General features: G+C 46.4%; 2 protein-coding genes across 6 annotated transcripts; one reads left to right on the top strand and one right to left on the bottom strand.

Annotated features, from left to right (window-relative positions):
* Nucleotides 1-52: 52 nt before the first annotated feature.
* Nucleotides 53-19,811, bottom strand: hbs1l (HBS1-like translational GTPase). Of its 5 annotated transcripts, none has more exons than XM_029849792.1 (18): nucleotides 19,790-19,811; nucleotides 12,666-12,731; nucleotides 12,460-12,594; nucleotides 12,111-12,353; nucleotides 5,046-5,136; nucleotides 4,732-4,964; nucleotides 4,164-4,329; nucleotides 3,708-3,825; nucleotides 2,677-2,823; nucleotides 2,514-2,588; nucleotides 2,315-2,432; nucleotides 2,006-2,074; nucleotides 1,829-1,933; nucleotides 1,450-1,540; nucleotides 1,271-1,379; nucleotides 1,089-1,189; nucleotides 778-922; nucleotides 53-691 (listed from the first exon to the last, which is right to left on the bottom strand). In XM_029849792.1, the coding sequence occupies exons 2-18, from the start codon at nucleotides 12,712-12,714 to the stop codon at nucleotides 680-682; spliced, it is 2,007 nt and encodes a 668-aa protein (XP_029705652.1). In that variant the 5' UTR covers nucleotides 12,715-12,731; nucleotides 19,790-19,811; the 3' UTR covers nucleotides 53-679. The 5 variants fall into 5 exon arrangements, with proteins under 5 accessions (XP_029705652.1, XP_011610306.1, XP_029705653.1 ...); XM_011612004.2 differs by lacking the exon at nucleotides 19,790-19,811 and adding an exon at nucleotides 13,266-13,569; XM_029849793.1 differs by lacking the exon at nucleotides 19,790-19,811 and adding an exon at nucleotides 13,379-13,569.
* Nucleotides 17,350-24,551, top strand: myb (v-myb avian myeloblastosis viral oncogene homolog). The gene is made up of 14 exons (XM_003971570.3): nucleotides 17,350-17,498; nucleotides 19,099-19,216; nucleotides 19,411-19,482; nucleotides 19,642-19,734; nucleotides 20,239-20,459; nucleotides 20,611-20,824; nucleotides 20,915-20,983; nucleotides 21,064-21,168; nucleotides 21,538-21,780; nucleotides 22,264-22,379; nucleotides 22,465-22,735; nucleotides 22,897-22,995; nucleotides 23,090-23,173; nucleotides 23,252-24,551. Exons 1-14 carry the CDS (start codon nucleotides 17,383-17,385, stop codon nucleotides 23,363-23,365), a joined length of 1,935 nt encoding a protein of 644 aa, XP_003971619.2. The 5' UTR covers nucleotides 17,350-17,382; the 3' UTR covers nucleotides 23,366-24,551.
* The last annotated feature ends 1,463 nt before the right edge of the window (nucleotides 24,552-26,014 follow it).

Raw genomic sequence — 26,014 nt, 5'->3', positions numbered from 1 at the left:
TGCTTCATGTGGTCAACAGGTCAATGTTTGGAGTCTAAATCAATGATTTTCATCAAAATCGGGGCATTTTCCGCCTCCTCTCACACGCCTTTATTATGTTTTAATGTTGCACAGGGCAGATTCAAGCATGCAGCATCACAATCCCAGTTACTCCCACCGTGTCCACACACAACTGCAGTCTTCAGCTGTCTGAAATCAAACAGACCACCTTCCTGGTGGTCCCTCATATTCAAGTTCATTTTCCATAAAGTCCATTTAAATTACAGAGGGCAAAAACCAAGCTTCCTGCGAGGGACTGGAAGTTTAAAAAGTCCCTTCAGAAGGTAAACAAGTCCATATTTCATTATAGTTTAATGAATAGCGCTCATTCAGCTCGTTTGACTAGTTCACCTTTTTGTTTTTCTTGCAATATCAGTTCATTTGATGTGGCAAAAAAACAGTTTGCACTGTTTTTTTTTCCCCTCTCCAGAATCATGATCATTTTTCATTTTAATTTTCTTGGAAAATGACAGTGGGGTCGACCGCGGTGAGCAGACAGGCCGCCCCGGCCAGATGTTGGATGGTGGACGCTGTTTTCTGACAGGTTAGTGTTGGGGTGACGTGGTGGAGGCGAGCTCTGGATGGATGTGACGCTCTGCACCATCTCTGGGTCCGGGCGCCGCTCCCTTTAAACTGACCTTCATCCTTTGATCTGCAGTGACAGGAAACCAGCAGGAAACATGTGACAACGCAATTATACCTCCAACTATATGTTGTCTTTACTCATGTGTGCGTTACCTCGGTGACAACCCCCGCAGCGATGGTGGAGCCCCCATATCGCAGCATGAAGCGCCCAAGTTCTTTGTAGTCCTTGTACAGCTCTAATGAAACAGGCCTCTGTGTCTGAATCTCCACGATAGCGTTCATGCCCTTGGTCAAACACCTTCAAAGGAAAAAGCAGAAATACATTTTCTACATGTTGACACAAGACCAGCTTTTTACCCAGGTTTGCGCTATTTCTGTACCCGCCACCAGGGGGCGCCCGCGGGCCGTATATGATTAAGACCGGATCCTCCTCCGGCTATTCATAGAAGAGATTAAAAACTCACTTTGGTTTCTTCTTGAGGACTTCACCACTGCTTTTGTGTAAAACACTGATGAGTTTCCTGATGGTGGCGGGCTCGCTGACGGTCTGGTAATGCAACAACACCTGAAGAAGAAAAGAGCTAAAAAACCACAAAACGACAAAAACAACAGGAAAAGTGTGTTGGGTGTGTTTCTGCCTGCTTACAGGGAAGCCCTGTGTGACAGGAACCTCTATATTGAAGAGAAGGATCCTGGCTCTGAATCTTGTGCAGACTTTAATGGGCTCCTTGGGATCGCAGAACATGCAGCCCACACTGCAGGAAATGAGGTATGTAATCCCCACAAAGCTGGATTAAACCTCACTAAGAGTGTAGTTGTGTTTACTTCATCTTGATGATGTCCATGCCGGTGACCGTCAGGCTAACATGGTCTCCTGCTGCCGCCCAGTCCAGAGGTTCATCATGCAGGGTTATACCTGCAACCAGACCGAGTGAGACTCGCAGCCGCCACTAGATGGCGCTGTTTGACAGTATTTCAACACCCTGAGGAGAAACCTGTGTAAGAAACCTCTCCAAGGAGGGTGGTCAGGATTGTGTAGCTTCAAATGTTCTTAGGAGTCTGTCTTTGTGTCTCTTTTACAGGCTTGAAACAGCCTTTGTTATTATTCATTTTATATCTTCGTCTACAACTTGTTAAAAAAGAGAATTAGTAGGAAAGATGCAGTTTCCAGTGAGAAACTGGGAGCAGACACAGCAGTGCGTACCTTTGACGGTGCATGTTTCATTGGGAGGCAACACCAGTATCCTGTCACCAGTCTGAACATAACCAGCCTCAACCTTCCCAGTTACACAGAAGCCTGAGCCCTGGTCTGGAGAGAGAATCAGCAAGATCTTTAATGTAGAAACATCTGTGTCCACAATCACTCATCACTAATGTTCACCTTTGAACACATCTGAGACACAGAGTCTGAAGGGCTTGTCTGTAGACCTCTGAGGAGGCTTAAAGGCATCTGAAAGACAGAAAAAAGGAAACAAAGAGGGAAGAAATCAGAGAAAAGCATAAAAACACATCTACAGCAAGAAATCCAGTGACTCATAGCCTTTACTTAAGTTTCTCTGGTACCAAGTGAATCACGCTTCTGATTTACTGGAGATTAGCACATTTCACATTGCTAAAAAACAACCTGCAGAAACCATTCTAGAAGAAAAGCTCAACAATCACTGTGGAGCCATCTGTGATGGATATTTACCGATCTGCTCCAGCAGGCTGGGACCAGAATACCAGGAGGTGAGCTGTGGCACTGAGCTCCTGGTGGTCAGATTCTCTCCTGAGAGGCCACTGGAGGGGATGTAGGACACGTCGGACTCCTGCAGCAAGAAAAACCACACAACAACAGTTGGAGGCTCTTTTAAAGCCATATAGGATTTACATCCCAACCTAAACGGTACCTTGAACCCGGCCTGCTTGAGGAAACTGCCCAGTTTGGAGGTGATGTCTTGGAATCGATCTTGTTGCCAGTTCACCTGTTTTTGGTACGAACCCCCCCCCCAAATAAGCTTTAAACGTGTGATCCAGCCAACAGTTACAACGGCCTCTGTTTTTGAGTCTGACCTGGTCCATCTTGTTGACGGCCACAGCCAGCTGCGTGACGCCGAGCGAGCGCACCAGCAGAGCGTGCTCTCTGGTCTGGCCGCCCGCCTCAAAACCGGCCTCGAATTCCCCCCGGCTGGCGTCCACCACCAGCAGCGCCACATCAGCCTGAGCAGAATCACAGAGAGGAACATTAGACGGGCGGGAAACGGAATAAAGACAAATTCCTAGCTTGTGTAATACTGTGTATTACATGAACAATGGCAATAAATCTGATTCAATTCAATTCAAAGCCTTTAATTGAACAGGAAACATCCAAACAGCCAGTAGGGGCATTCCATGGTTGCATTTCTTTACTTGTTGGACTTGAAATATTTCAAGGCTGTAAAATATTGATTTTATTAGATGTAACAGAGGCGTCTGGCGTCTCGGCCGAGGCCGAGAGCCGCAGTAAAACCCCTTAGTCAGTACAAGATAAAGAGACTGTGAAGACAGTCATAAGGGGACACGAAAAATGACAACCAGGCTTCAAAACAGAGTCAGACAAACACACCCAAGCCTGCAAAAGCACCTCCCTACACCAACACCCAAAACCACAGTTATTTCAAATCAGGCCGACAGGTGCAGCGAACCCAGAGAAAAAAGACACTCTTTAAGAGATGCTTGTGGATGTCAGGAGGTTTTCCAGAGCAGAAATGTGCACAACCTAATACACTCTGATGAAATATCTGAATTTCCACATTAGTAAATATACTGCACAGATAAAAGGTGCCTCAAATGCAGATAGCTACCTTTTATATATGTGCATTTATTAGCCCTGTTGCTAATTCCACAGATCAATGATATAAACAACACAATGTAGCACTGGAATAATAATAAAAGAAGTCTGTTATTTGCATCTTTTTTTTCTCTTTACAGTCCATAAATTAGTTCCAGGAGCGAAGAGACTGTGTTTGATGTATTTGAATTGCATATTTATGTATATTTCAGAGGCAGCCTGTAGCGCTGGTGAGCTCAGTGCTGCCTGACTGAAGGCGTTTGAAGAGCTGTACCTGTGCAGCTCCTGTGATCATGTTTGGGATGAAATCTCTGTGTCCTGGAGCATCCATCAGTGTCACAACTTTAGAGCTGGTCTCAAACTTGGTCATGCCTACGTCCATAGTCACACCCCTGCGTCACACACAGATGGCAGCAGTCTTAGAAAGAAAGAATTTGCTACTTGTGCAAAAGAAAGTAAAGATTAAAACCATCTCTGGGTGCAACAGCGTATGGTACGGCTGGCTTTTACCATATAAGGAAGCGCAGATTTAAAGTGGTGATACTTTCAGCTCCCCCAAAAAAAAAGCAGCATCATCGACTGGGCGAGGTGCCTCATCACATGGGCTGTCCCGCCCAAGTCACTTTCTGTTTCTGCTGTATTTCGCTTCCGTTTAGTCGGAGCGACAATAACAATCAGTGGCGGGGCGCGTGTTCTGCAGCCACGGGTGCAGAGCGTTGCTCCTGCTCACCTGTCCCGTTCCTCCCCGGTTTCATCCAAGACCCAAGCGTAGGCGAAGGAGGCCTTCCCCGCCTTCTTCGACTCCTGCTCGTACTTGTGCATGGTGCGCTTGTTGACGTGGCCCAGCAGGTAGAGGAGGTGGCCCATCAGGGTGCTTTTACCTGCATCCACGTGACCTGCAGGAAAGGATAATCCAAGAGTTTAAACAGGGTGGGAGAAGATAGGCGAGGCCGAGCAGAATAAAGGAAGAATGCAACGTGGCTGATAAGAAAGGTAGGAAACAGAGAAGATTAGACAAAGGAAAGGCCCAGCTGGGAGAAAGGAAGAGGCAGAATTGCACAAGGGTAGGGAGGTAGAGTAAAAGGGGAACAAGGATGAGGGGGAGGGGAGAGCCGTGGCAGAGCGACAGCTTCACAGGCTGTGGGAAACGAGAATCATCTGCGCTGCTGAAACTACCTCACTTTTTCAAGTCTGACAGTGTCAGAATGTCCGACCTATTTAGCGCCATTAAGAACCCAAAAGTTACAAAGCAGACAGAAACGTAGAGCGTGAGGGGCCACCACTGCTTGCTGCCTCACCTATAACGACCAAATTCAACAGAGTTTTGGTGCCCTGCCTCTTCTCCAGCTCAGCCTTGATGTTGATGGCCTGCCGGGCCTTCCCGGAGCGGCCCGGTGTGGGAACCGTGGAGGAGTCCTCCCCGTTTGCCCCTTTGGACGGGGTCTCCTGCTGTTTGGGTGCAGCCTCGGAGGCCGGGGCCACAGCGGGGGTCTCGGGGCTCCCCCCGCGGCCGCTCCCGTGCTCCCCTGCGCTGAGGACGCAACACAATGAGTTTCAACCACCCTGAAAACTGATCATCTATCCGTCCCTGGAATGAAAACGGAGCGGGTACCTCGGAACGTCGAAGCCCATGGTCTGCTTCTTGCCCGAGACGGTCATGCGGGCCACTTTGGGGACCACGTCACACTCCATTTTACTGGAAGCTGAGAACAAACACCATCATGACATGACCTTTTCACTGCACCTACACAGCATTAAAATAAATTAATCAAAGAAATGGAACGCTTAATGACTTTCAAGGGCAATCCCTTGATCCAATCAGTCAGCCTTTCTGCTTGCTGCTTCATATTCTGCAGCGGCGGGACTTGCTGAGGTCATTGCCTTGTCATCCCAGTCCCTCCTGGCCTGGGGTGCCAGTCATACCGCACCGCCAATGATTCATTTCGTTTGGGCTGCACAGGCGAGCTTTGCATCTGTTTGCATCGCTGACATCCTGGCTCACATAGGGTTAATTTCTGAAGTGGCCGTTGCCTCCCATCTCCACCAAAATAGAGCAGGGTGACGCAGCGGTTCCAAAAATGAATCCTCTGAGGTGTCACCGTGTGCACGGCGGGGCTGAAAATGTGCAGTGTCACGCACGCTCAGGCAAAGAAGTTTAGAACATATGATCCTTAAGTCGCTGGGAAAATCCCTTCAAGTGGAAAGGTGCACGATATCCTGTAGGTTTTGTATATGTCGAGCGGGTTTGATTGGTGTTAAAGTGAATAAAACCCAGGCAGGACGACAGAAGAGGCGGTGTAATTCTTCAGAATTCTTAATGGACTTTCTCTAACCCAGCTTTCTCTGAATGACTGGCTGCATGTGTGAAAAAAAGTCCCTCTCATTCTGAAACGCTGATAGTAACGAGGCATCGCTTGGTGTAGCCACAGTGTCCGTTTCTACACAGCCCGGCTTAAAAAAAAGTTAAAACCAAGTTATGTTGAATCCTCACTGGGAAGGACACGTTCTGTTTAGAGAAGAAAGATCATTTCATGCTCTGCAGGAGGCAACGAGGGTCGAAAGGTCTGTTGGGAAAGTTTTGGTACTTCCTCCAGCTTGGGGGGGTTTCCTCTGCTCTACTGCAGTTACATAGAGGTGTGTTCCACCTGTGTCCATCCTCAGCTGGCTTATTTACAGATGACACTGGTCCCATTACTGTGGTTCTGTTCCTGCAGAGCTTTAGTTGATTAGAGAATTGTGGAGATAAAAGAGTTAAGGTCTTTTTTTTGTCTAGTTTCCAGCAACTGTTTGACACTTCCACTCACTTCCTGTAACCACCACATGACCCGGCCAGAAGGTCTCCGGCTGGCTATTGAGCTCCTCCCCCAAATCCGGGTGAGACAGTCGTGCGCTTGGCGACAGCGAGGTTGTTGATTGTGGACAACTGGACTCAGTCGGGCCGAAAACGGGATATCTGGAGTCCTTAATATCGAGAATGGTTGCAACGGCGTGAACAGCTGCAGCCAATGGGAGCAGACGCTGTGGAAGCGCACAAAGGCCTGGAGGGCTCTTCGTGCGCTGCTCTTTGCGCTCGCCATCCATCTTTGCAGTGAAAAACATCAGCCCACGCACATTACGTTAGTGTTTCCTGTGTCACTTTGTTGCTGTTTTTGATACAACGTGTCTGCAGAGCCAGTAGAGCAGTCGGGCCGAGCCTCTACTGAGGGAGGGAGTCAGCCAGGTGACCCGACCACACGGACGGTGCTGCAGCGTGAGCAAGGCTCAATACAGAAACACAGACGCTTTTGGGTTTGAGTTTTCTGAACTGTGTGAGACAGTTCAGAAAACTCAAACCTGCCATTTTTAACACCTAAAAGCGTCTGTGACTCATCATTATCGCTAACCAGAACATTATCAGATGGACGGGGCATTGACAACAGTGCACGCAATTAGGCACTAAAAGGTCCCTCCTGGGCCCTGGTTCCCCTGCTGGGGTACCACACTGCACCATGTCCATTCGAGTCGCGCTGAGACTCCTCTTCAACTACAAGACATGTGCTTCTGAAAAAAATTGCAATTTCTTTGCAGACAACTGACTCGGGAGGTTTTCAGGATAGCCTGAGGCTGCCTGAGCAGGAAGGCGGCCCCAGAGCACCTATACAGTGTTATCAGGATCTTTTTCTGTTTAGACTGGCAGCTAAACAGTTGGTGTCCTCCCATCCAGGATTTGTCTAATATAGGGGACCCTTTCAGCACCTAAGAAGGACTGAGTCATCCTTACACCTTGGCCCCGGGGCCCAACTGAGCACAGGGTAAGAGGAGTCCGCCCAGGATATGCAAATACCCCCCCCCCCCCCACGTCTACCCTGCCAAATACACACAGGCATAGCAGAAAATGTGAAATAACAGGACTGTGGGTGATGGTGCAGATAACGGGGTCAGTGACAACTTTAGGGAAACCTAAAACACGCATGTATGAGCTGGACCGGCGCTTCTATCTGAGGAGGCCATCAAACTGCCAGATCAGGCCTCCAGAGACGTTCTGGCTCAGCGTAATGATGAGGCATCTACAGTGGTCTGGATTTGGTTTTTAGGAAGCCCGTATGAAGGTGTGACACCGTCATCTTCAGGAGGAGGATTTAGATCAAACAAGGCAGGAGCCAGTTGCAAGTTGTGGTCCTTTTAGAAGCTCAACCAATTTCCTGGCCAGTTCTGGTCCGCTAACTTTATTTTAAGAAAAACGAAGCTGATATAGAGTTGATATGAAGTTTACAACAACTAAATCCCTCAATGGTCTCAAAAGAACAATACAGTTCATCTGATTAAGAAAATAAGTCACACAAAAAAAGGAGGGGGGGCATAAAATTGTCAATATCCTTCCAATACAACAATGAGACAAGAAGACATGGTCCAAAATCTACTGGACAGAAGCTGCTTATGTTAACCTTTTATTCTCCACTGAAACTATTAATGAAGACAACAATAAAAGAAAATGGACTGCTGCAGAGGAAGTTGGGGTAGGAAACATCTGACCCCTTTCAAGTTGACTATCTCTGACACACACTCACGCACACACACACACGCACACACTACACCATTTGGTGGAGCGCGTCCCTGTCCTCTGTACCAACTCACAGCAAAGCCACAAACAACCCCTAAATGTCCTAAATATGGACGTTAGTGCAAACAAGAGCAGGCCTGGTGTCTTCAGCCTGATAAGAGCGTGGTGTTGTGGCACTGAACAATGACCAAACATCAGCAGCGTGCAGAGATAAGTGGGTAACCTCCTCACTCAGGTGCAGCAGTGAACCCACAGGAAACCAAAGTTCAGGAAACACTCTCATGTTAGCAGGCGCACAAGAACGCCGATCGTCCCGTTGGGGCCCAATTTCAAAAATGTGACAAATAAAGAGAGACTGGTGGGCAAAAAAGCAATGGAAAACATGCTGCGAGTGATGTGGTGACACATTCGGCTTCCAGAATCAGTCAGTGTGAGAAAGCTTTCAAAAAAAAATAAAAAAAAATAAAAAAAGATTAGCGCAAATGAGAGGCATGACGGAGGTTCTCTGAAGGTTCCTGCCATCCTCAGCCTTTGAGGGGAGCTCAGGTCTGCCTTCAAACGCACGCAGCTCTTTTCCATTACACAGCGCGCACAAACTTTTCCTGTAAACATGCTGCACCACTACAAATCAGCGAAGAGTCCAACTGAAGTGGCTGTCTGGGCACCACGTGCGCACAGCAGGCTCGTGCTCCCCAACAGAACTTGCATCTCTACCGTCATGCGTTGCAAAAATGCAGCCCTGTGAAAACAAAGGATTCGATCTGACAAAGTTGCGACAAAACTGTGAAAGCTTAGAGGCGGGCTCTGATCTTTCCTACGTAGGTGGTGTCAAACACACTGAAGCCAGATGTGTCGGAGTGGCTCCAGCGCCTGTGCTTGACATTTGCTTTAACCCACACGGGGGCCTACCGATCAGCCGCTGGACACAGGCTGCTGGGGGCACACTCATCTCCAGACAGTCCCCAACATTCACACTCGTTCCCAGCAGCTGCAGGACCACACGTACCCGGACAAACCCGTTTGACTAAAGAGGTGTTTGACTTGCCTTTATTAGCCCCATCTGTCTATTTTATCTACCATTTCCCTCCAGCTAAACACTCTGTTTGACAGCCTGAGGGCCAACTTCGCTTGGCGTTCTGCACCTGTACAAAGGCGTGACACCTCCAGCCCAAACCCGATCATTCGCTCCAAAACATGTTAAGTCATAAAGAACCGGGAAGCAGAGCGAGAACACGACATGGTCCTCCTTCAGTCCCCCGGCAAATAAAGCGACTTCAAAAAGTCACGTCAGAGGACGCCGTAAGACCAGCTCCTTTCTGTTTGCTAGCAGCAGTTACAGGTGTCGGTTCTCATATCAGAGGGATCCATCAATAACAAGGACGAGCTAAAAGCTCAGAGGTTGGACTCATCCCAATCTTCGAAAACTGTTGGAAGTCAGAATGACTTCAGGGACAACAGCTTAAGGGGAGATGGGAGGAGACAGCCGCAGGACAGGAGTGAACCGAAGCGGCTTATCAGCTACAAAACAGTTAGTGCAGAGCGGAGCAGCGAGAAAGCATGAATCAGAGCCTTAATTCAACAGCTAACGTGTCTTAAAGGTGTCAGTTTTCTCACTGCTGTGAGAAACTAGGAGACAGGTTTGTGTCTCCAGACATCCAGCATGTTCAATTCCACATCAAGTATAAACTCATTTATGAGCAAACAGTGTCTGCTGGCTGAAAGCAGGGGGCACTAATGGACTACTGCCTCTGGAGCTGCAGGCTGAGGGATATTAGCGTGCTACCATTTAACGGGTCCAACGGCGTGAACAAAGGTGTGACGACGAGGCTCAAAACAAAAAAATCTGTTATACGGAGCTGGGTTTACAGACAAAAATCAAACACAAAAGGCACAGCCCCTCGGTCAAATCAAGTCATCTTTATTTGAAAATTGACAAATTAACATGTGTCTGAGTGCTGTCACGCCTATTTTGGAAAGAGTGATGCTTAAAAATTTGTAAAAGCACCAAATTATAATGCGCTCATTGTAATACTTGTAACTGGCAGAGCACGCACTCACAAACACGATTACTAAACACCGTTTTTGTGTGCTCGTCTTCCCTCATGGGAAACTCTCCAGGTGCCCTCAAAAACCAAAATGTCAACCCCATGATCTCTCAGCCAGGCAGCAGTAAACCAGCACAATGGTTAACTGATCCATATTCCTATTGCTGCAGCACACCTGCAAACGAAAAAACTCTCTTTGTCCTCTGACTTTTCGTGCTGCTGGAAACCAACAAAGCTGTAGTTTGAATTCTCCCCAGCAAAGATTTAACAAAATTGCCTTCAGAGCAAATTTAAAATCAAGTATAGGTGGCGCTAAAAAAATAAGACTCAAATATAAAATTCAGAGAAACCCTTTAAAGCAGATACAAAACAAAGAGTTCTAAAAGCTTGTAAAATGTTAACCGTCCTTTCCAAGCTGCCAGTGCTAAAGCTAACTTGTATGACGTCATAAAATCAGACTTTTGTTCCTATTTGTAGACACAGAGGAGCTGCATTAACTTTATCAGAGCTTCAGAGGGAAGGCAGCATGTTTCTACTGCTGGTCCATCATGCTCCTGCACTCCCCAGTGGAAGATCACCAAATTATGTCTTCACGTCCTGATTTCCACTAACGGGTAAAAGCTTTCCGCTGGTTTGCCTGGACGATGTCATCAGGTGACGGTGTGTCGAACGGGAAAGGTGTGATAGGCGACAGTGAGGTACACTGCTCCGGGTGTTCACTTCCCGTTCCCTGATCCTGGATTTTTTCCTTGACTATATTTCTCCTCTGGAGGCTTTGAAATGAGAGGGCACGTGCGAACACGGACGGTTTGGCAAAAACAGAGGCCGTCCGGGAGAATGATGACAGCGCTTCGCTGAAATAAAGAGGACTTGTATCATCAAACTTCTCCATCGGGGCGCCGACGTCAATGGTCTGCCTCGGTTTAGAAGACCTGGGGCTTCTGTGACTTGGCTTCTGGTTGTTCACGCCATCTATAGACCTTCCCGCTGGCGCAAAGGGTGCAGGAGGGGGAGCGTATGGCTCCATGAAGGGTCCAGATTCAGTCGGATGAGGGTTAGCCTGATTATGCAGAGCTAACTCAGACACAGAGGCAGCCCCTCCGAAGGACACGGGTGTAATGCTGGAGCTGAGTGGGCTGGCTGGTCTTCCCAGCTGGACGTGTGTGTTTCTGCCCTGGTGCTGCGCAGCTAGCTCAGACAGAGAGAGCGTCTGCGCTGGTGGCGTCTTAGCATGGGAGCTGCAGCTGGAATGCTCCTGGATCAGGTCAGACAACGACGGGCTCCCAGTGGAGTTGGCCGTGTTGGTTTGGCCTCCAGCACCAGGTGAGGACTGACTAATACTGTTGGTCGAGAGAAGAGAGCCGAGACTGAACCCAGACGGCGCTTGAAAAGAGCTTGTTTTTGTGGTTGAGGTGTTGAGTGAGAGATTACTGAGCGGAACAGAGAGGAGAGATGGTGCTGAAGACATATTTAAAGATGCTAAAGTCCCCAAAGAAAGACTGTTCTGGTTACACATGATGGATGAGGGCGATATAGATCCCTTGGTGAGAGCGCTTAACGAGGGGAGCCTGAAACTTTGGCCACTGTCGCCTTCGTCCTTACTCTTCTGCACGTGCTGCGACATGAGCTGTGACAGGCTGATACCACTAATATCTGGACAAAGGCTTTGCTGGGCAGAACCACAATGGTCAGAGCTGCTGCCCAACTTGTGTTGAGGTAAGCATCCATGCAAATTCAGTGCCTGCTGTTTTATGCATTGTTGTGTGTCTAGTGAGCCGTCAGGCTGGATTGCATGTGCCTTGGATGTAATGTCTGTATGAGAAGCAGAAAAGCAGTCTCCTTACCTTACAAAAGCCAAATCAAGTTGTCGAGGAGCAGAGGCAGAAGGAGCACAGAAGTCAGCGGAATTGTGACATAGACGAGAGGGGGAGAAAAAGGCACTTTGTTAGCATTTGAATTTATGTGATTGTGTTAATGAACAGCCTCCATTCCCCACTGTCAGACCAGAAAATAATGACAAAAGGCAGATATTTACTGGAACTGAAGATAATTCTATCATGATTAACGCAGAGGTCCTCTGCCTCGGGCGTACCTCTCTCAGCCGCCGTCTCTGGTTTAGGTCGTTGTGGCAGCGGTGCTGGCTCATAAGCAACCCTTCCTGCATCTTTGCTGGTACATCTGGAGCCCGGGGTCGTGGCGCTGTCTTCCGACAGGACGATGTCGAGCGCTCGCTGCGGGTCGAACCCACATCTCATGGCTGCCTGGGTCAGCACAGAGTCTGGGATGGCATCTCCCAGCACGGTCCGCATGTGATCCAGACAGGAATAGAGCTTGGCTACAGAAATAGACATTTATTAGACAAAGAGACTGTATCGTGACACTTATGCATCAAATAAAAATACAGATAGAGACTAAAATAACACCAATAAGTCAAACAGTACCTTGATCAAGCGGGTTAAGAAGATTGTGACTGACAGTGGGGGACATGGGCATCGGCTCATCTTCATATTCTTCCTCTTCTAAAGGCTCCTCTTTTGGTGCTTGCCTCTCTCTACGCGAGTAGATGAACTGATTTGCTGTGGAAAAACAATCAGGTTTCAATAACTGGTCAGATAACTATATTATTAAATCAAAAACACTGCCCAACCTGTTGCTGGTGATATACAGTAGTCATCATCCACAGACTGTCCATACATGTCATCATCTTCAAAGTCTGGAAAACGTGTAAAAAGAGGTTTGACTTTAGTTTCATTATTTTACGTGTAACCATACAAATAGAGACAGAACACAAACACGAGAATAGCAACTAGGTTTTTGTTACAGATGTAACAATGTCAACTTCACACACACTTAGTTAAACCACAGTAGATTTGACAAACGGCTGAAAAGTTGTTAAATCTACGTTGATGTGCCCGTTGATTAAAAATTGGTTTATTATTCTATTGTAGGAAGTTGGCTAGCTAGCAACATAGCTGCCCCCAACTTTAGGTAACAGCTACAAAAGTTAACATCATTCTAAACACACATATAACACCAAGATAACATATTATAAAATCAAAAGGCCTGTTTATATGTGAAGAGACATTTATAATTGCACAAAGCATCTTGGGTCACCGGTCAAGTGACACGACAGCATAAACATAAATGAGTTAGCATTGGCTAGTAGCCGCTAAAATAGGTTAGCTGCTATCATGTAGCAGTGTGAGCGCTGTTCTTGAGGTTTAAGAGCACAATCGAGATTGTCTACCTTCATCATAGTTGTAACCACGGACATTTCTGTGCCGGGACATTTTGTGTTTATTTCTTCTCCCGGCCTGAGCGTCACTATTTTGCAGACTGTTGTAGCATGAGTCTCACCACCTGACTGCCATTGCTGCGGCTGACGCTGCTGCTGTTGCTAATTCCGTTCGGCAGCTTCGGCGAGGCTGCACCACATAGGTTTTAAAAAAATAGACATATATATGCGTATTACCAGGATAGCGTCACTTCATTTTATTGTGTTTTATTCCTTTATCACCCTGATACAAACAAATAAAAATCTAAATCTAAAAAAAAAAAAACTTTAATGACGTCACTTCCTGTGACTGTGTCTCCCCCCCAGTTTGTAAACGGATCCACGTTGAAGTAATTCTGACTACTGTTATGTTTTTATATTACTTGCACTAATATTCCCAATGATGTCTTCCTAATCAGGTCCTATACTAGAAAAAACCACAATGATGAAAATAGTAATGTAATGATACTGCAACAGGACAGAGAAAGTTAAATGCTGACAGAAGCTTCTGTATGTACTTACACACTCTAATTGACGCTTGTGTGTGTGTGTGTGTGTGTGTGTGTGTGTGTGTGTGTGGATGTGTGTGTGTGTGTGTGTGTGTGGATGTGTGTGTGTGCGTGTGTGTGCGTGTGTGTGTGTGTGTGTGAATGTTTCTGCTAAAGGTTATGCCCTATGGTTACAGAACAAACCATCTGAGCCTACACACTACGCTTCAAACACTTAAATGGGTGACATTGTTTTTCCACACTTATCAGTTTTCTCAATCATTGAAGTGTTCTTCAGTGCATCTGTACTTGTAGATGCATAAGAAGGTTTATCTATGACCTGGTCTCTGCCTATCGCCCTGTGCAGCTGTACATTCTTTTAAAAATAGATTTATTTTTACCCTGTGTTTTACTGGAAAAAAAATACCAGGCGTCCGACCTTACACCGGTGATGCAGGTGTAACCGTACGTGGAGTGAAATGAAATGTGAGATTCGCCATCTCCTCGATCTAAAAATAGAATAGAATAAGAAAGCTATATGCTTAGGTAATTGTAAAGCCCTTTTCACATCGAATGGCTCATATTACTGTTGTCTTTTCCCAGCTTTGACTGAAAGAATCTGCACAGTATGAGCAAGAAGGGGATTCAGTCATATCTGGAGGGACCAGTTACCACCCACTCATTGTTCATGGTGTTTCAGCTCAGGTAAGAGGGTGCATGCCTACGTGAGCATGCGTGTCAGGATTACCCCTGTGAAGTTCCACTTCTTTCATTCTTAAGTGTGATATAATTGTCTAGAGCAGATGGAACACATGCATGCAACACAAGGCAACAGATGCAAACACGCCGTCTTTTCAGGGTCACGCAGGTGACAGAGGGAACTTCGGCAAATGTTTCTAGGACACAAGTGGAAATGGAACATATTACCCAAGTTAAAAATCTTTTCTTTTGTCTTTTTGTATGGCACATCAAATTTCCAGGATCAGATTAGGTGCGAGTTGCGCGTTTGCTTGCTCTGGCTGCTGTTAATTCAAATGTGAAATTAATGGGTGCACCAAGCAGAGGTGTGGTTTTTCACACTTCTGTGCAGGGCTGTACATTTGTTTACTGGAAAAGTTCTACTACTTTTCCGTTCAAATCTGTGCTGCCAGTGTGGCCACATGGTTCATAGAAAGTCTCGACGAATCAGTGATTTGCAGCAAGGCTTTCAGAAAGAATTAATGTAGAGCTGATTAGGCAGATGAACCAGATGGAAGGACAGATTGCATAAAGAGCGCAGTTTATCAGTGCTTTGTTTAAATAATGCACAAATCCTATCAATCCACGGCTGATACATTTGGATCTCTCACGTTTTCAGTGGAGGAGTTTATGGAAACTCCAACAATTGTTAGCAAATTGGCAGCAATGTTGGTATCAGAGGGTTAAAAACTGTCAACGAGGTGGATTAATCTTAGCGTTCATTGTGAAAGATGAAGCACTCAAAACAGTGGGTGAGGGGAGAAGCCAATCCCAAAAGTTGGCAGCAGGTATGAGGTAATGCTTTACATAATTTGCCAAAGGCAGCAGGCATCATGAGACGCCTTTCACAGGAACTCACCCCTGTGGAAAATGCAAAACCTCTGCCCATCGCAGCCTCTGACAGGTGGTCCACACAATGCAGGCAAAAAGGAAGAAGAAAACCTTCCATGCAGAATCTGCTCATTCGACATCACGGGAAGAAGGTTTTCAAAGGAATTTGCTACCTATAAACAGTCACTGCTCACAGATTTCTCTACTTTCAGAATAATAAAGCACATTGATGCACTCTCGCCAGTGATTAGTGAATAATGGTGATCACAGATCACATTCACTCATCCCACCAACACGCATTCTTACACACACACACACACAGGCAATCAACAATACACACGTTGGGCCTTTCAAATGCTGGGTTTGAAAGTGTGGTGTGATGATATCTTCGGCCCAGGGGCCATCATTAAAATCATTCAAATGAACCGACCTGTTCATACAATGCTTTGCAAAGGGGGCAGTGATCACAATAGTTGCCTTTAACCTGCCCAATCGTGCTCATGCAAATATCCTCAGCAAAGAGTCAGTGGGAGTCAGGCTTCCTCCTACAGCAGGATTTGCATACTCTGGATCTCTTCCTTTAATTTGGTTTCAGATAACAAAATGTTGTTTTTAATAATGTACTCTAGGGAAAAGAGACATTCAGAAAAGATGCTGAGGACATACCGACTGGCCGACTTCACTCTTCACGCTGTTCTTTAGATTTTAGCTGTGGTAATTTCCCTTATTACAGATAAAGAAGGGTGCATTTGGATCTTCCCCTGACATGTTCATTCATTGGGTTAAATGGTTCTAACAATGCTGGTGTAAACAGATACTTTGAATTTAAAGCCACAAATCCGTAGCCCCTAAACCAGCAAAATTCACAACAATAATAAACAATTTTTATGCAACGTTTAATTCCAATGCACCAAATCATGTAAATGTATTTGAACCCTGATGTCCTGATCTGCATTAAAATATGCAGGAAAAACACTAGTTGGCCTGTAAAATCTTGAAGTGTCCCCACATGTGCTCCAGTTCACTGAACAATGTTGTTGCTGGTGAATCAAATAGAGAAATTTGCAATCTGCAGTGCGTGTGTGGAGCCCTTTTATCAGCCCACTATTCTGGCTGCCCTGGGACAATAGGCCGATCTGGGGTGATGTTAAATACAAGTGACCAGGACAATACGGTCGCGTATGGAAGAACTAATACAATGACAAGACACATTTACACAAACAAAGCGCCCACCCCCCCTGCCCATCCTTGTAAGGAGAGGATGAGAACTCAACCCAAACACAATAATTATACTACATGATGGCATTTTTGCTCATTAAGGCATGCCTTTAACTTTTAAAAAAAAGTAGTTGCTTAGGCACAATTATTAAGGGTTTCAATAAAAGTTGAAGAATTTGCAATCAGAAAATGTTGAAGTGCTCCCTAATTTCTTTATCTCTTTGTCTGGGCGAACAAGACAGCCTATTTTATCGCCTAATGATAAGACCAAGGCCCTGTGCGTTCTTTATCACTGAGAAACATCTGTATTTTTAAATCGCCAGCACAAAGAGCGACGGGACCAGAGTCCACTGCATGCCATCACAACGTTCTTCAATTGTTTACAGCTTTGTCCCGGCTCATTGGTTTACTTCTGCTTTTCCCCAGAAGAGAAGTAACTCACAATTGTGTGTGTGCGTGTAGCGCGCCGTGCAGGCATGGAAAACGCGCCTTCGGACAGTCTCAAGAGATACGAGGTGTTGCGTTCATGGCATGTAGGAAATGTTAAAATCGTCCGCACGAGTGATTACAGCGTAAGTCCTGTGGCTAAAAAATACAGTAATAAAATAATAAAACAAGTAAAACAGCTGCAAAATTTCTTTGGGTACGTAATTACCCCCATCTTTTATTTGTATCTGCTATTGTTCCAATACTAACGATATAAGCAACTTGCGGGTTCAACCAGAACTGAAGTGAAGTAGACTGCGCGGCAAATTCACCGGGATGATTTAGGGGGAGGAGCCGTAGCGGAGGCTGCTGCTGCTGCGTTTAAATTAATGTCAACCTGCCTCCTCGCCGGGAGAACAAACTCAGCACACACAGCGAAAGTACGTGCTCTGCGTAACCTGCGAGCCGCTCTACATATTAATATGACTCGGCGGCCCAGAAACAGGTACGTTTTTTTGATAAGTTCAACTTTTTATTCCGCCTGAACCATACCACGTCACTTATGCGCCCTTTCTTGACAATTGTTGGTTCGGAGATAAAGCGCGAAGTGTACGGTTCGGCGAAAGAGATGTGAATATGCTTTCCTTAACTTTAGCATTCAGCAATCCTCAGTTTAGGCAGCTTTTGTTTTTTGGGGGTTTGGTTTGGCCCGCTCGCGCCGCTTACAGCGGTGTAACTGTTGCGCTCGCGCGCCTGTGACAGGTGGTGGTCATCTGGCATGTGCGCTCCTCGCGCCGCTGTCAGTGGCGAGCGAGGGAGAAGGGGGTCTCCTCCGCTCCACGCGCGCGCGCGCATACACGCATTCTAGTCGGGTTCGGTGGCTTTAAATTCTCATAGATTCTCATCGTTGCATGTTAGAGTAACACTTTGGAGGATAACATTGTTTCATGATCCCCCCCCCTCCCCGTCAATATAAATACAAAACACCAGTATTTATTCTTTTATTGCCGCAGCATTTCTCCCAAAATCGATTTAACAGAGATCCGACTCGGTGGCTTTTCTCTTTATTTCAGGAGCTTCCCTCTTCTTAATGGGGCATCGTTTCATTAAAGTCGCGGGTTTCGGCATTAGTAGGTTGTATTTAGTCTTTTTATCGTGTTATAACCGTTCTGAAGCTTGAGTTTAGAGCAGTGATAAAGTTTGTTGTTTAACAATGACGTCTTGAGCTCTCAGGTTTGCTCTTTTCACTGAATTTAGCTTAATATGTGCGGTAAAGTTCTCAGTTTGGTGTCTAATCTAATTGTTTTTATACTGAAAGCGTGCATGAGCCCTGCTGATTCAAAAGGACTCTAGTTTAGGGAGAAAGAGCTGTGTAATCATTGCTCTTAAGGTCAGTCAGCTAGTAAATGACAAATGGAAAAAGTAAAGAGGGTTATCTAGTGTTACTATCTACATGTCTACATGCAGAGGGTTACTCACACACACATTCACACACACACGCACACACATCTCATGGGGGGGTTCCTGTTCACCTGTTCCTCTGAATGTTACATTACCATACCTGGCTTCCACTTTGTCTATGCATGACATTCTGATTGGCTGACCTGCCACTTTGTGTGTGTGTGTGTGTGTGTGTGTGTGTGTGTGTGCGTGTGTGGGTGTGTGTGTGTGTGTGTGTGTGCGTGCGTGTGTGACAGAGAGACTGTGCTGCACAATGCCGCTGCAGGTCTGAACACGCCAGGGTCAGAAAATTATGATCGCATGTGCCAATCCCAGTATCTGTGGAAACCAAAAACACTGGAACCTGTTCATCCATCCCCCCTCCCTTCCACTTGCTCATTTTCCTCTGCACTTGTGGGTGTCTTGGCTAAAAGCCTGCACCCAAACCTTCAAGAATGACTGGTTCTGTCTACGTTGACACCCGATGAGGGAAAAAAAAGTGGGTTGAGTTTTCATGCGGTCTATAAAGAGGCGATTAGGGAGTAGTTTGGAAATGGACCAACACTTATTGTGCTATTGTTTACCTTTCTTTTATCTAGCACTGCTCCGTTTCACACAGCCTGCGTTTGTTTGTTAAATTCTAATTTCTCTATCTGTGTTTGCAGTGTTTACAGTAGTGAGGAGGATGAGGAGGAGACCGAGATGTATGAACACGATTATGATGGATCACTAGCCAAGGCAGGGAAACGCCATCTTGGAAAAACCCGCTGGACGCGAGAAGAGGTACACACAACCTGTTTACAATTAAAAAAAATAATAATACATTTAACACAGCTGAGGTATTAAAGGGAACCTGCATCGCTTCGGTGAAGGAGCCTCAGGATCTTTAATCCCATTTAATCTTATTTTAATGTTTAATTGAGTATGCAGATCTGCACTGGCAAATATTTGTCTGATCAACTGGTTTCTCCTCTCAGGATGAGAAGCTGAAGAAACTGGTTGAGCTTCATGGATCAGAAGACTGGAAACTCATTGCAAGTTTACTACCTGTAAGCAACAACATCTCTGTTGACGCCTCAGACCCAAACCTAAACAAGCTCACGCGCAGAGCAAACAGCAACAATGTTTAACAGCTCGAAGCAAACAAGTCACAAAGATTCTTTCTTGTTCTGCGCCTGAATTTCTCATGTTGCCGTGTGATTACTCAGAATCGTACGGATGTGCAGTGCCAGCACCGGTGGCAGAAGGTGTTGAACCCAGAACTCATCAAAGGGCCATGGACCAAAGAGGAGGACCAAAGGGTAAGAAAAGAGCTTTTAAGGATGTAGCTAGAAACGGTGAGATTCAAATACTCACAGGAAAAACAGCAACTTCTGTAGCAACTCCTTCGGCTGTTGCACACTTTTAGTTTCCGTTACTCAATGTGTAACGCATTCGGGCTCCTAAAAGCTGCGAGGTGTTTATTGAACAAGTCCCAAGGAGTTATATTTCCACCCAGTTGTAATGATTAGCAGAGTGGCTAATGTATCACTGGAAACTCCCTCACTGGGCTTCGCCAGATGTTCTCCTGTCTGAAAATCAGGAGGCCATTTAAAGCTTTCAGTTTCAGCCCCTATATAGTATGTTGATTGGTGGATGTCTAACATAGTTTTTCCTCTCTTCTACCACTCTTGTGTCTGTAATCTTTCACCTTACTTGTCATCTGCCACTCAACTCTCCCTCTCCTCCCTGTTATTGCTCCTTCCTTCCTCTTTTCACACCCTGTACTTCTCTCCTGTTTCGACGACCTTCCTCCTCACGTTCAGGTGATCGAGCTGGTTCAGAAGTACGGCGCCAAGCGCTGGTCGGTGATCGCCAAGCACCTGAAGGGTCGTATCGGCAAGCAGTGCCGCGAACGCTGGCACAACCACCTGAACCCAGAGGTGAAGAAGACATCCTGGACCGAGGAGGAGGACCGGATCATCTACCAGGCACATGAGAAACTGGGAAACCGCTGGGCTGAAATTGCTAAGCTGCTCCCAGGGAGGTGAGGAGAAGCCTGCAGAAACCTGAACCAGTCACTAAACCAAACCTTGAAGGCTAAATAAGCTGAGGAAAAACAAATATGAAACACATCAAAGCACTCATTTATGTTTATTATGCATGACCTGCTAATATACATTATCAATGACACCCAGGACTGACAACGCAATAAAGAACCACTGGAACTCCACCATGAGGCGGAAGGTGGAACAGGAGGGCTATCTTCAATCCACGTCAAAGAACTCGTCACTCCCCATCAGCCATGGCTACGTCAAGGCTAACAACAACATCATGGCCTTCCCCCACCACTCGCCCAATCACACCCAGTTGCCGCCCTTGTCACCCCTCAACTACACCTACCCACACCGGGTGAGTTCGGACCCAAACCCCAGCTAGCTGATGGCTGATTGCGTAGCTCCAGGAGCTCCATCTCTAACGGGTTTGTGTTTGGGGTTTCAGGTTCCACTTCCCATGGCCTGGCATCTGAACATCCTGAACATCCCCCAGCACGGAACCGCTGCTATACAGGTGTGTTACCGTGTCCTTGAGTTAGCGTGTGAGGATATAAGAGGACGGTTGCTAAAAGCTCCCACGTGTTCCCTACTCAGAGACACTATAGCGAGGAAGACCCCGAGAAGGAGCAGAGGGTGAAAGAGATCGAACTGCTGCTCATGTCGACGGAGGACGAGCTGCGAGGCCAGCCATCACTACCAGTGAGTAGTTTTTGTGGCTTGGAAGAACAGTGGTTGACTCTGGGCTTGTTTGAATAAGTAGGAGGAAACATCTGGGGGGTCTGTTTCTGCAAAAATGATGAAATAGGACCGTAACGCTATTTTTGTGCATGTGCATGACCCCTTGTGCAACCTTCTCCTACACACGCTTCTGTCCCTATTAGCATAAAGGTTCCCTTTCTTCTTCTCTTTTTCTTATAACATCTTTACACCTCTCCCATTATTGCCAGTCTTGCATTTTCAGTTTTGCACTTCTCTGACACTTTTTTTTTACGCTCACTCATCTGATGTCTTTTTGTTGGGATGTCATTTTTAGCTTTTGGTTTGAGCCCCCATTTTCTTTTCCAACAGATGAATGTGCCATATCTGAGCTGGCCCAGCCACAGCGCCATGACCAACTCGGAAGGCGTGCCGCTGATATTACCCCATCACCAGGCTGCCCCCGCCCTGCCTCTGGACCAGAGCTGCCTACCTGAGGAGAGTGCCTCTGCAACTCGAGCCCACAACAATAACAGCCGCAGCAGCAGCAGCCACCACAGCAGCCCCTCATTCTCAAACACTATGCCAGAGTTCATGGACTCCGTCATTGATTCGGTGAGTGTCGACTTTTAGCCCACTCTGGGTTCGTGCCCCCGGTGCTTTGAGAGTAGAGTAGACAGAATCAGAATTGGCATCCGAGCCCAACTGCGGGTCGTGACCCGGTCTTTCCCACCCCTTTCTAGTGCCTCTTGTCAGTAGATGTGGTCACCACCAGTGACCTCGGGGGTAGGAGCAAAACAGTCAGGGCTTCCTCCAGTTGGGGCTCCACCACTGCTTGTGCAGCGGGGGCCGGCGCCACCTGCTCAAACCTCCCCTTGTGTGCCATTAGAATCCATTCAGTCTCCAACCTGCCACCAAGCGCAGCGACAACAGCCCTTCAGCATTGCCTGATGCTGTAATTGGCCTTTCAAGGCCAAAATCCTTCCTTCCTCTCCACCCGTGGAGTTCTGTTACTCCAGGATCCGCCGTATTAACAGCTTAAGGACACATTAATTAAGCTACTTTTATTTGACTTCCTTTTCCTTCTTTGCATTTCAGTTTCTCAACCAGTCAATGAGCTCAGAACACTCTGAAGAAAGTTTACCCCTGACCTCGCCGGTGGAGTCCAAGCCCCTGGGCGGCCTTGCCCTCCGATCTCAGAAAGAGAGTGAAATGTGAGCGAACCTGTCCCTGATAAATGTCGCTGTGAAGGGTTTCTGCTGAATGCAGGTTCACGAGACGTCGTTTCTCTTTGGACAGGTTCAGAACACCAAACATCCGTCGCTCCATCATGGAGTCGTCTCCCTGCACACCCACGCCCTTCAAATCAGCCTCGGCCCTGCAGGAGGCCAAGTACGGACCCCTCAAGTTACCGGTGAGCAGCAAACTGACAAACAGCCTCGCAGTTTTACTTTTACCTGGACTGGGACTCACTGGGGGTCTGTTGGTGCAGCAGATGGTGGAGTCCATCAAGCAGGAGCCAATGGAGTGTGCCATCGAGCAACCTCCGCTGAAGAAGATCAAACAGGAGGTGAGCTCGCCGCAGAAGCAGCTGAGGTGTTCATCTGGTGACAAAGGAAAGATGAACAGATTTCTGTTTCGCTTTTTAGCCGCAGCAGCAAATGTGGGTCGACGGCGTCTTTTCTTACCTTTGCAACAATTGGGTTGACGGCGGTGTGTTCTGGTTTGTAGGTCGAGTCCCCCTGCGAGAGGAGCCCTTGTATGCAGTGGGAAGGACAGGAACTTAACACGCAGCTCTTCTCACCCAGCGGCTCTGCACAGGAAGTTCCTGTAAGCAACAATTTGACCTTAAATGTAAGCTCAACGGAGGACGTGACACTTGTATGGACTTGATGCAAACCAGCTTCTTTCTGTATCTTCTCAGGATTTGCTCACGAGCTCGCTACTGAGCGACAGTGGACACAAGGCCTTCCACCTCCCCCACAGAGGTCTGCACAGCCCACTACAGGTGTGTACACAGCTGGAATATTACACATAACCTGCAGGGCTGGACTCCATTACTCACACACACCACTCTGACCAACAGCAGCTCAGTTCCTGGGAGGAGGTGACGTGTGTGAAGACAGAGGAGCAGGTTTTAGCCACGGAGCAGAGCCACAAGTACCTCAACACTTACCCCAGCAGGACACTGGTGATGTAAGCGCACGTTGGGGCGCCAACAATCTCGGTGCTGAACGCAGCGCCGCGGGTTAACTATTTGTTGTGGTACAACAGTCGGGGGAGGCCGGAGGCCGCCGGTGTTTTTACGCTCACACTCGTTGGATTTGGACCAACCAAAGACTCTACGTGGTTTTTCAGACCTTTTGATTTTTGGAATTTGCTTTTGGTTTTCAGAGACTGGCGTCCTTTCATTTTTGGTCCTGACATTGTTTTTATCAATGTTTTGTATTATAACTGGGGAACGGTGGCTCTAATTTGCATTTGGGCTTTATTATTAATTCTGAATTTTAATATTAATATAAAGAACAAGTTAATTTATTCCTGTTGCGTTGATCATGACTTTATTAATGTTTTTCCTCACGATTGGCCCTCGGAGCAGTGTTGTAAGTGAAGTATTTAAGCCCTGTTAGCATTATGATGGACCCAAAGGCAGCGCAAATCACAACTGACCTGCAGATTTCAGTCATGAAACCTTCTTTTCTCTTCTTTTTCCTGCTGTTTTACTCACCTCCCAACCTGAAAAATGACTAGTGTTTGGTCTGTGACGCCTCGTGTAAACACCAGAGCAGCTTCATCTGTTCACCGTCATCATCCTCGTTAGTATTACCCAGTTTTCACGCTGGCTCATTCTTTCACAAAATAACCCCACGTTTTCATTTCAACGTTCAATTTATTTTTGGCCCTGTACGCAGGGAAACGAATCAATGAACAAACATTATATTTGTAAAGAGAAATGAGCACCTATAAATATATATATATAGTATATTTATACATTTGAGAAGCTCAGATGAGTTTCTATGTTTGGGCTCCACCCAGTACGAGCAACGCCGAGCTGCACTTGAACGAACTATTCGCCACAAACTGCGAGAGTACTAAACACTGATATTATTTTATGATGTTCTGCTACAAACACCCAACTGAAACCTTTGTATTCTTGTCGTTTTCGAACATTTCTATGAATTTTGTATGGTTTTTTTTGTGTGGCATCACAGAGACTGGAGTAGACCACGTCAGACAATCCTGTTTTACACGAAACGCCTTGTTTTTATACTAGCTTTGAGCAAAAAAGTCTTTTTTTTTATATGTAAAAGCATTTATACTTGCTAATTTTTCACAGTTTTTATACTTTTATATACTGCCTAGTAAATAAAGTGTGTTTTCTAGAACTTTGTTGTCATCTTTCTGTGGAAATTTTAGCTGAACGTCTCTGCAAATTTACTTTTATCTGTGAGAACTCTAGTAAAACGGGCCCGAGGCCGCTTAAATTACTAATGTAAATAACAGTGCGAAAACACAGCCGAGCAACTCGTCTGTGAAGTGAATGAATATTTGCTTTCTGGTCCCTCCCAAAATGTCAATTATCTCTAATATTTAAATTTTCTTTTTTATAGTGGCAGTAGTATTCAAAAACATTCAAACATTACTCCACACACACATGATTCAGCTATCCTTGTAAGGACCAGTCCTACATTAAACCTCATTAGAAATATGGTTTTGGTTTGGTTTTCATGAGGACGTCAGTGTTCCCAGCTGATAAAGTGCCGACAGATAAGACACATATGTAAACACGTTATCGCGCGCACACACACACACACACACACACACACACACACACACACAAAAAGGTTTTTTTTCTTTTTTATCATAAAGCTGTGCAATTACTGCCAGAAAATATCTCTTTTCTTTGCAGCTGCAGCCTGAAAAATTGCTCTGCTCATCTTCACGAGGGCTCGGCCCGGATGACGAGCATGTGTGAATACAGCCGGCGCCATTAGCCGCCAACATCCTCATTGTTGAGGAGCGCCACCTTCACCCTCTTGGGGGGCACTTGTTTTCCTGTGAGGCCAGAAGGCAAGGGGTCCTTTCTCGGACCCGCAGCTATATTTACGCACGGCCACCTGCATCCCTCCACACCCAGATCCGCCGCAGTGCCCTCAAATATAGATTTCCATCTCAAGTATGAGTCTCGGAGGGATTGAATTGACATCCATGGTGGGCAGTGAAAAGGAACTGTGATCTTTGAGGCACAGTGAGGCAAATTTAGTTTTCCCAGGGGTATGGGGGGTGGGGGGGGCTGCGGATCACTTGTCTGTGAGCATTGGGGGGAAGGGGGGGGGTATTCACAGTGGGAATTTCACCATCTTCCACTGAAGCCAAAAGAAACTGAGAGCAACCCAAAACCCAGGAGAGCTGCAGACAGCTGCTTCCACCTCCAGCTGCCTGTGTGAGCGTGCACATGTGTGAATGGAGGGCTGGTGGTTTAGTGGCAAAAGCAGCCAGCAAGACAACCATCACACCGAACAGTCAGAAAATATCTTCACCTTCATCCCACAGGGGCCGAGAATCGAGAGAAACCCACCGTCTGACTTTGGATCTTGAATAAAAAAAATAGTCCAAATATGAGAGAAACCTTTGTGCTCTATAGTTCCAACACGAAAAGATCTTATTTTTGTCGCATGCAAAGTGACAAACCAAATTCCACCTTTTCTTTACACTAATGCAAAGCTTAGAAACTGGGATTATCTCATCCATCTCTAAACGTCAAACCTGTTTTCTAATTCCTCCTCCTTTCACTTTTCAAATCAAACATGTCTGTTGAAAGGAGATTGGCCCATAAATTCAGTTTGCC

The sequence above is a fragment of the Takifugu rubripes genome, chromosome 16 (genome assembly GCF_901000725.2).
Source record: "Takifugu rubripes chromosome 16, fTakRub1.2, whole genome shotgun sequence".
Lineage (NCBI taxonomy): Eukaryota > Metazoa > Chordata > Actinopteri > Tetraodontiformes > Tetraodontidae > Takifugu > Takifugu rubripes.
The sequence above is the reverse complement of the archived record's forward strand: the minus strand, read 5'-3'. Positions and strand labels throughout refer to the sequence as shown.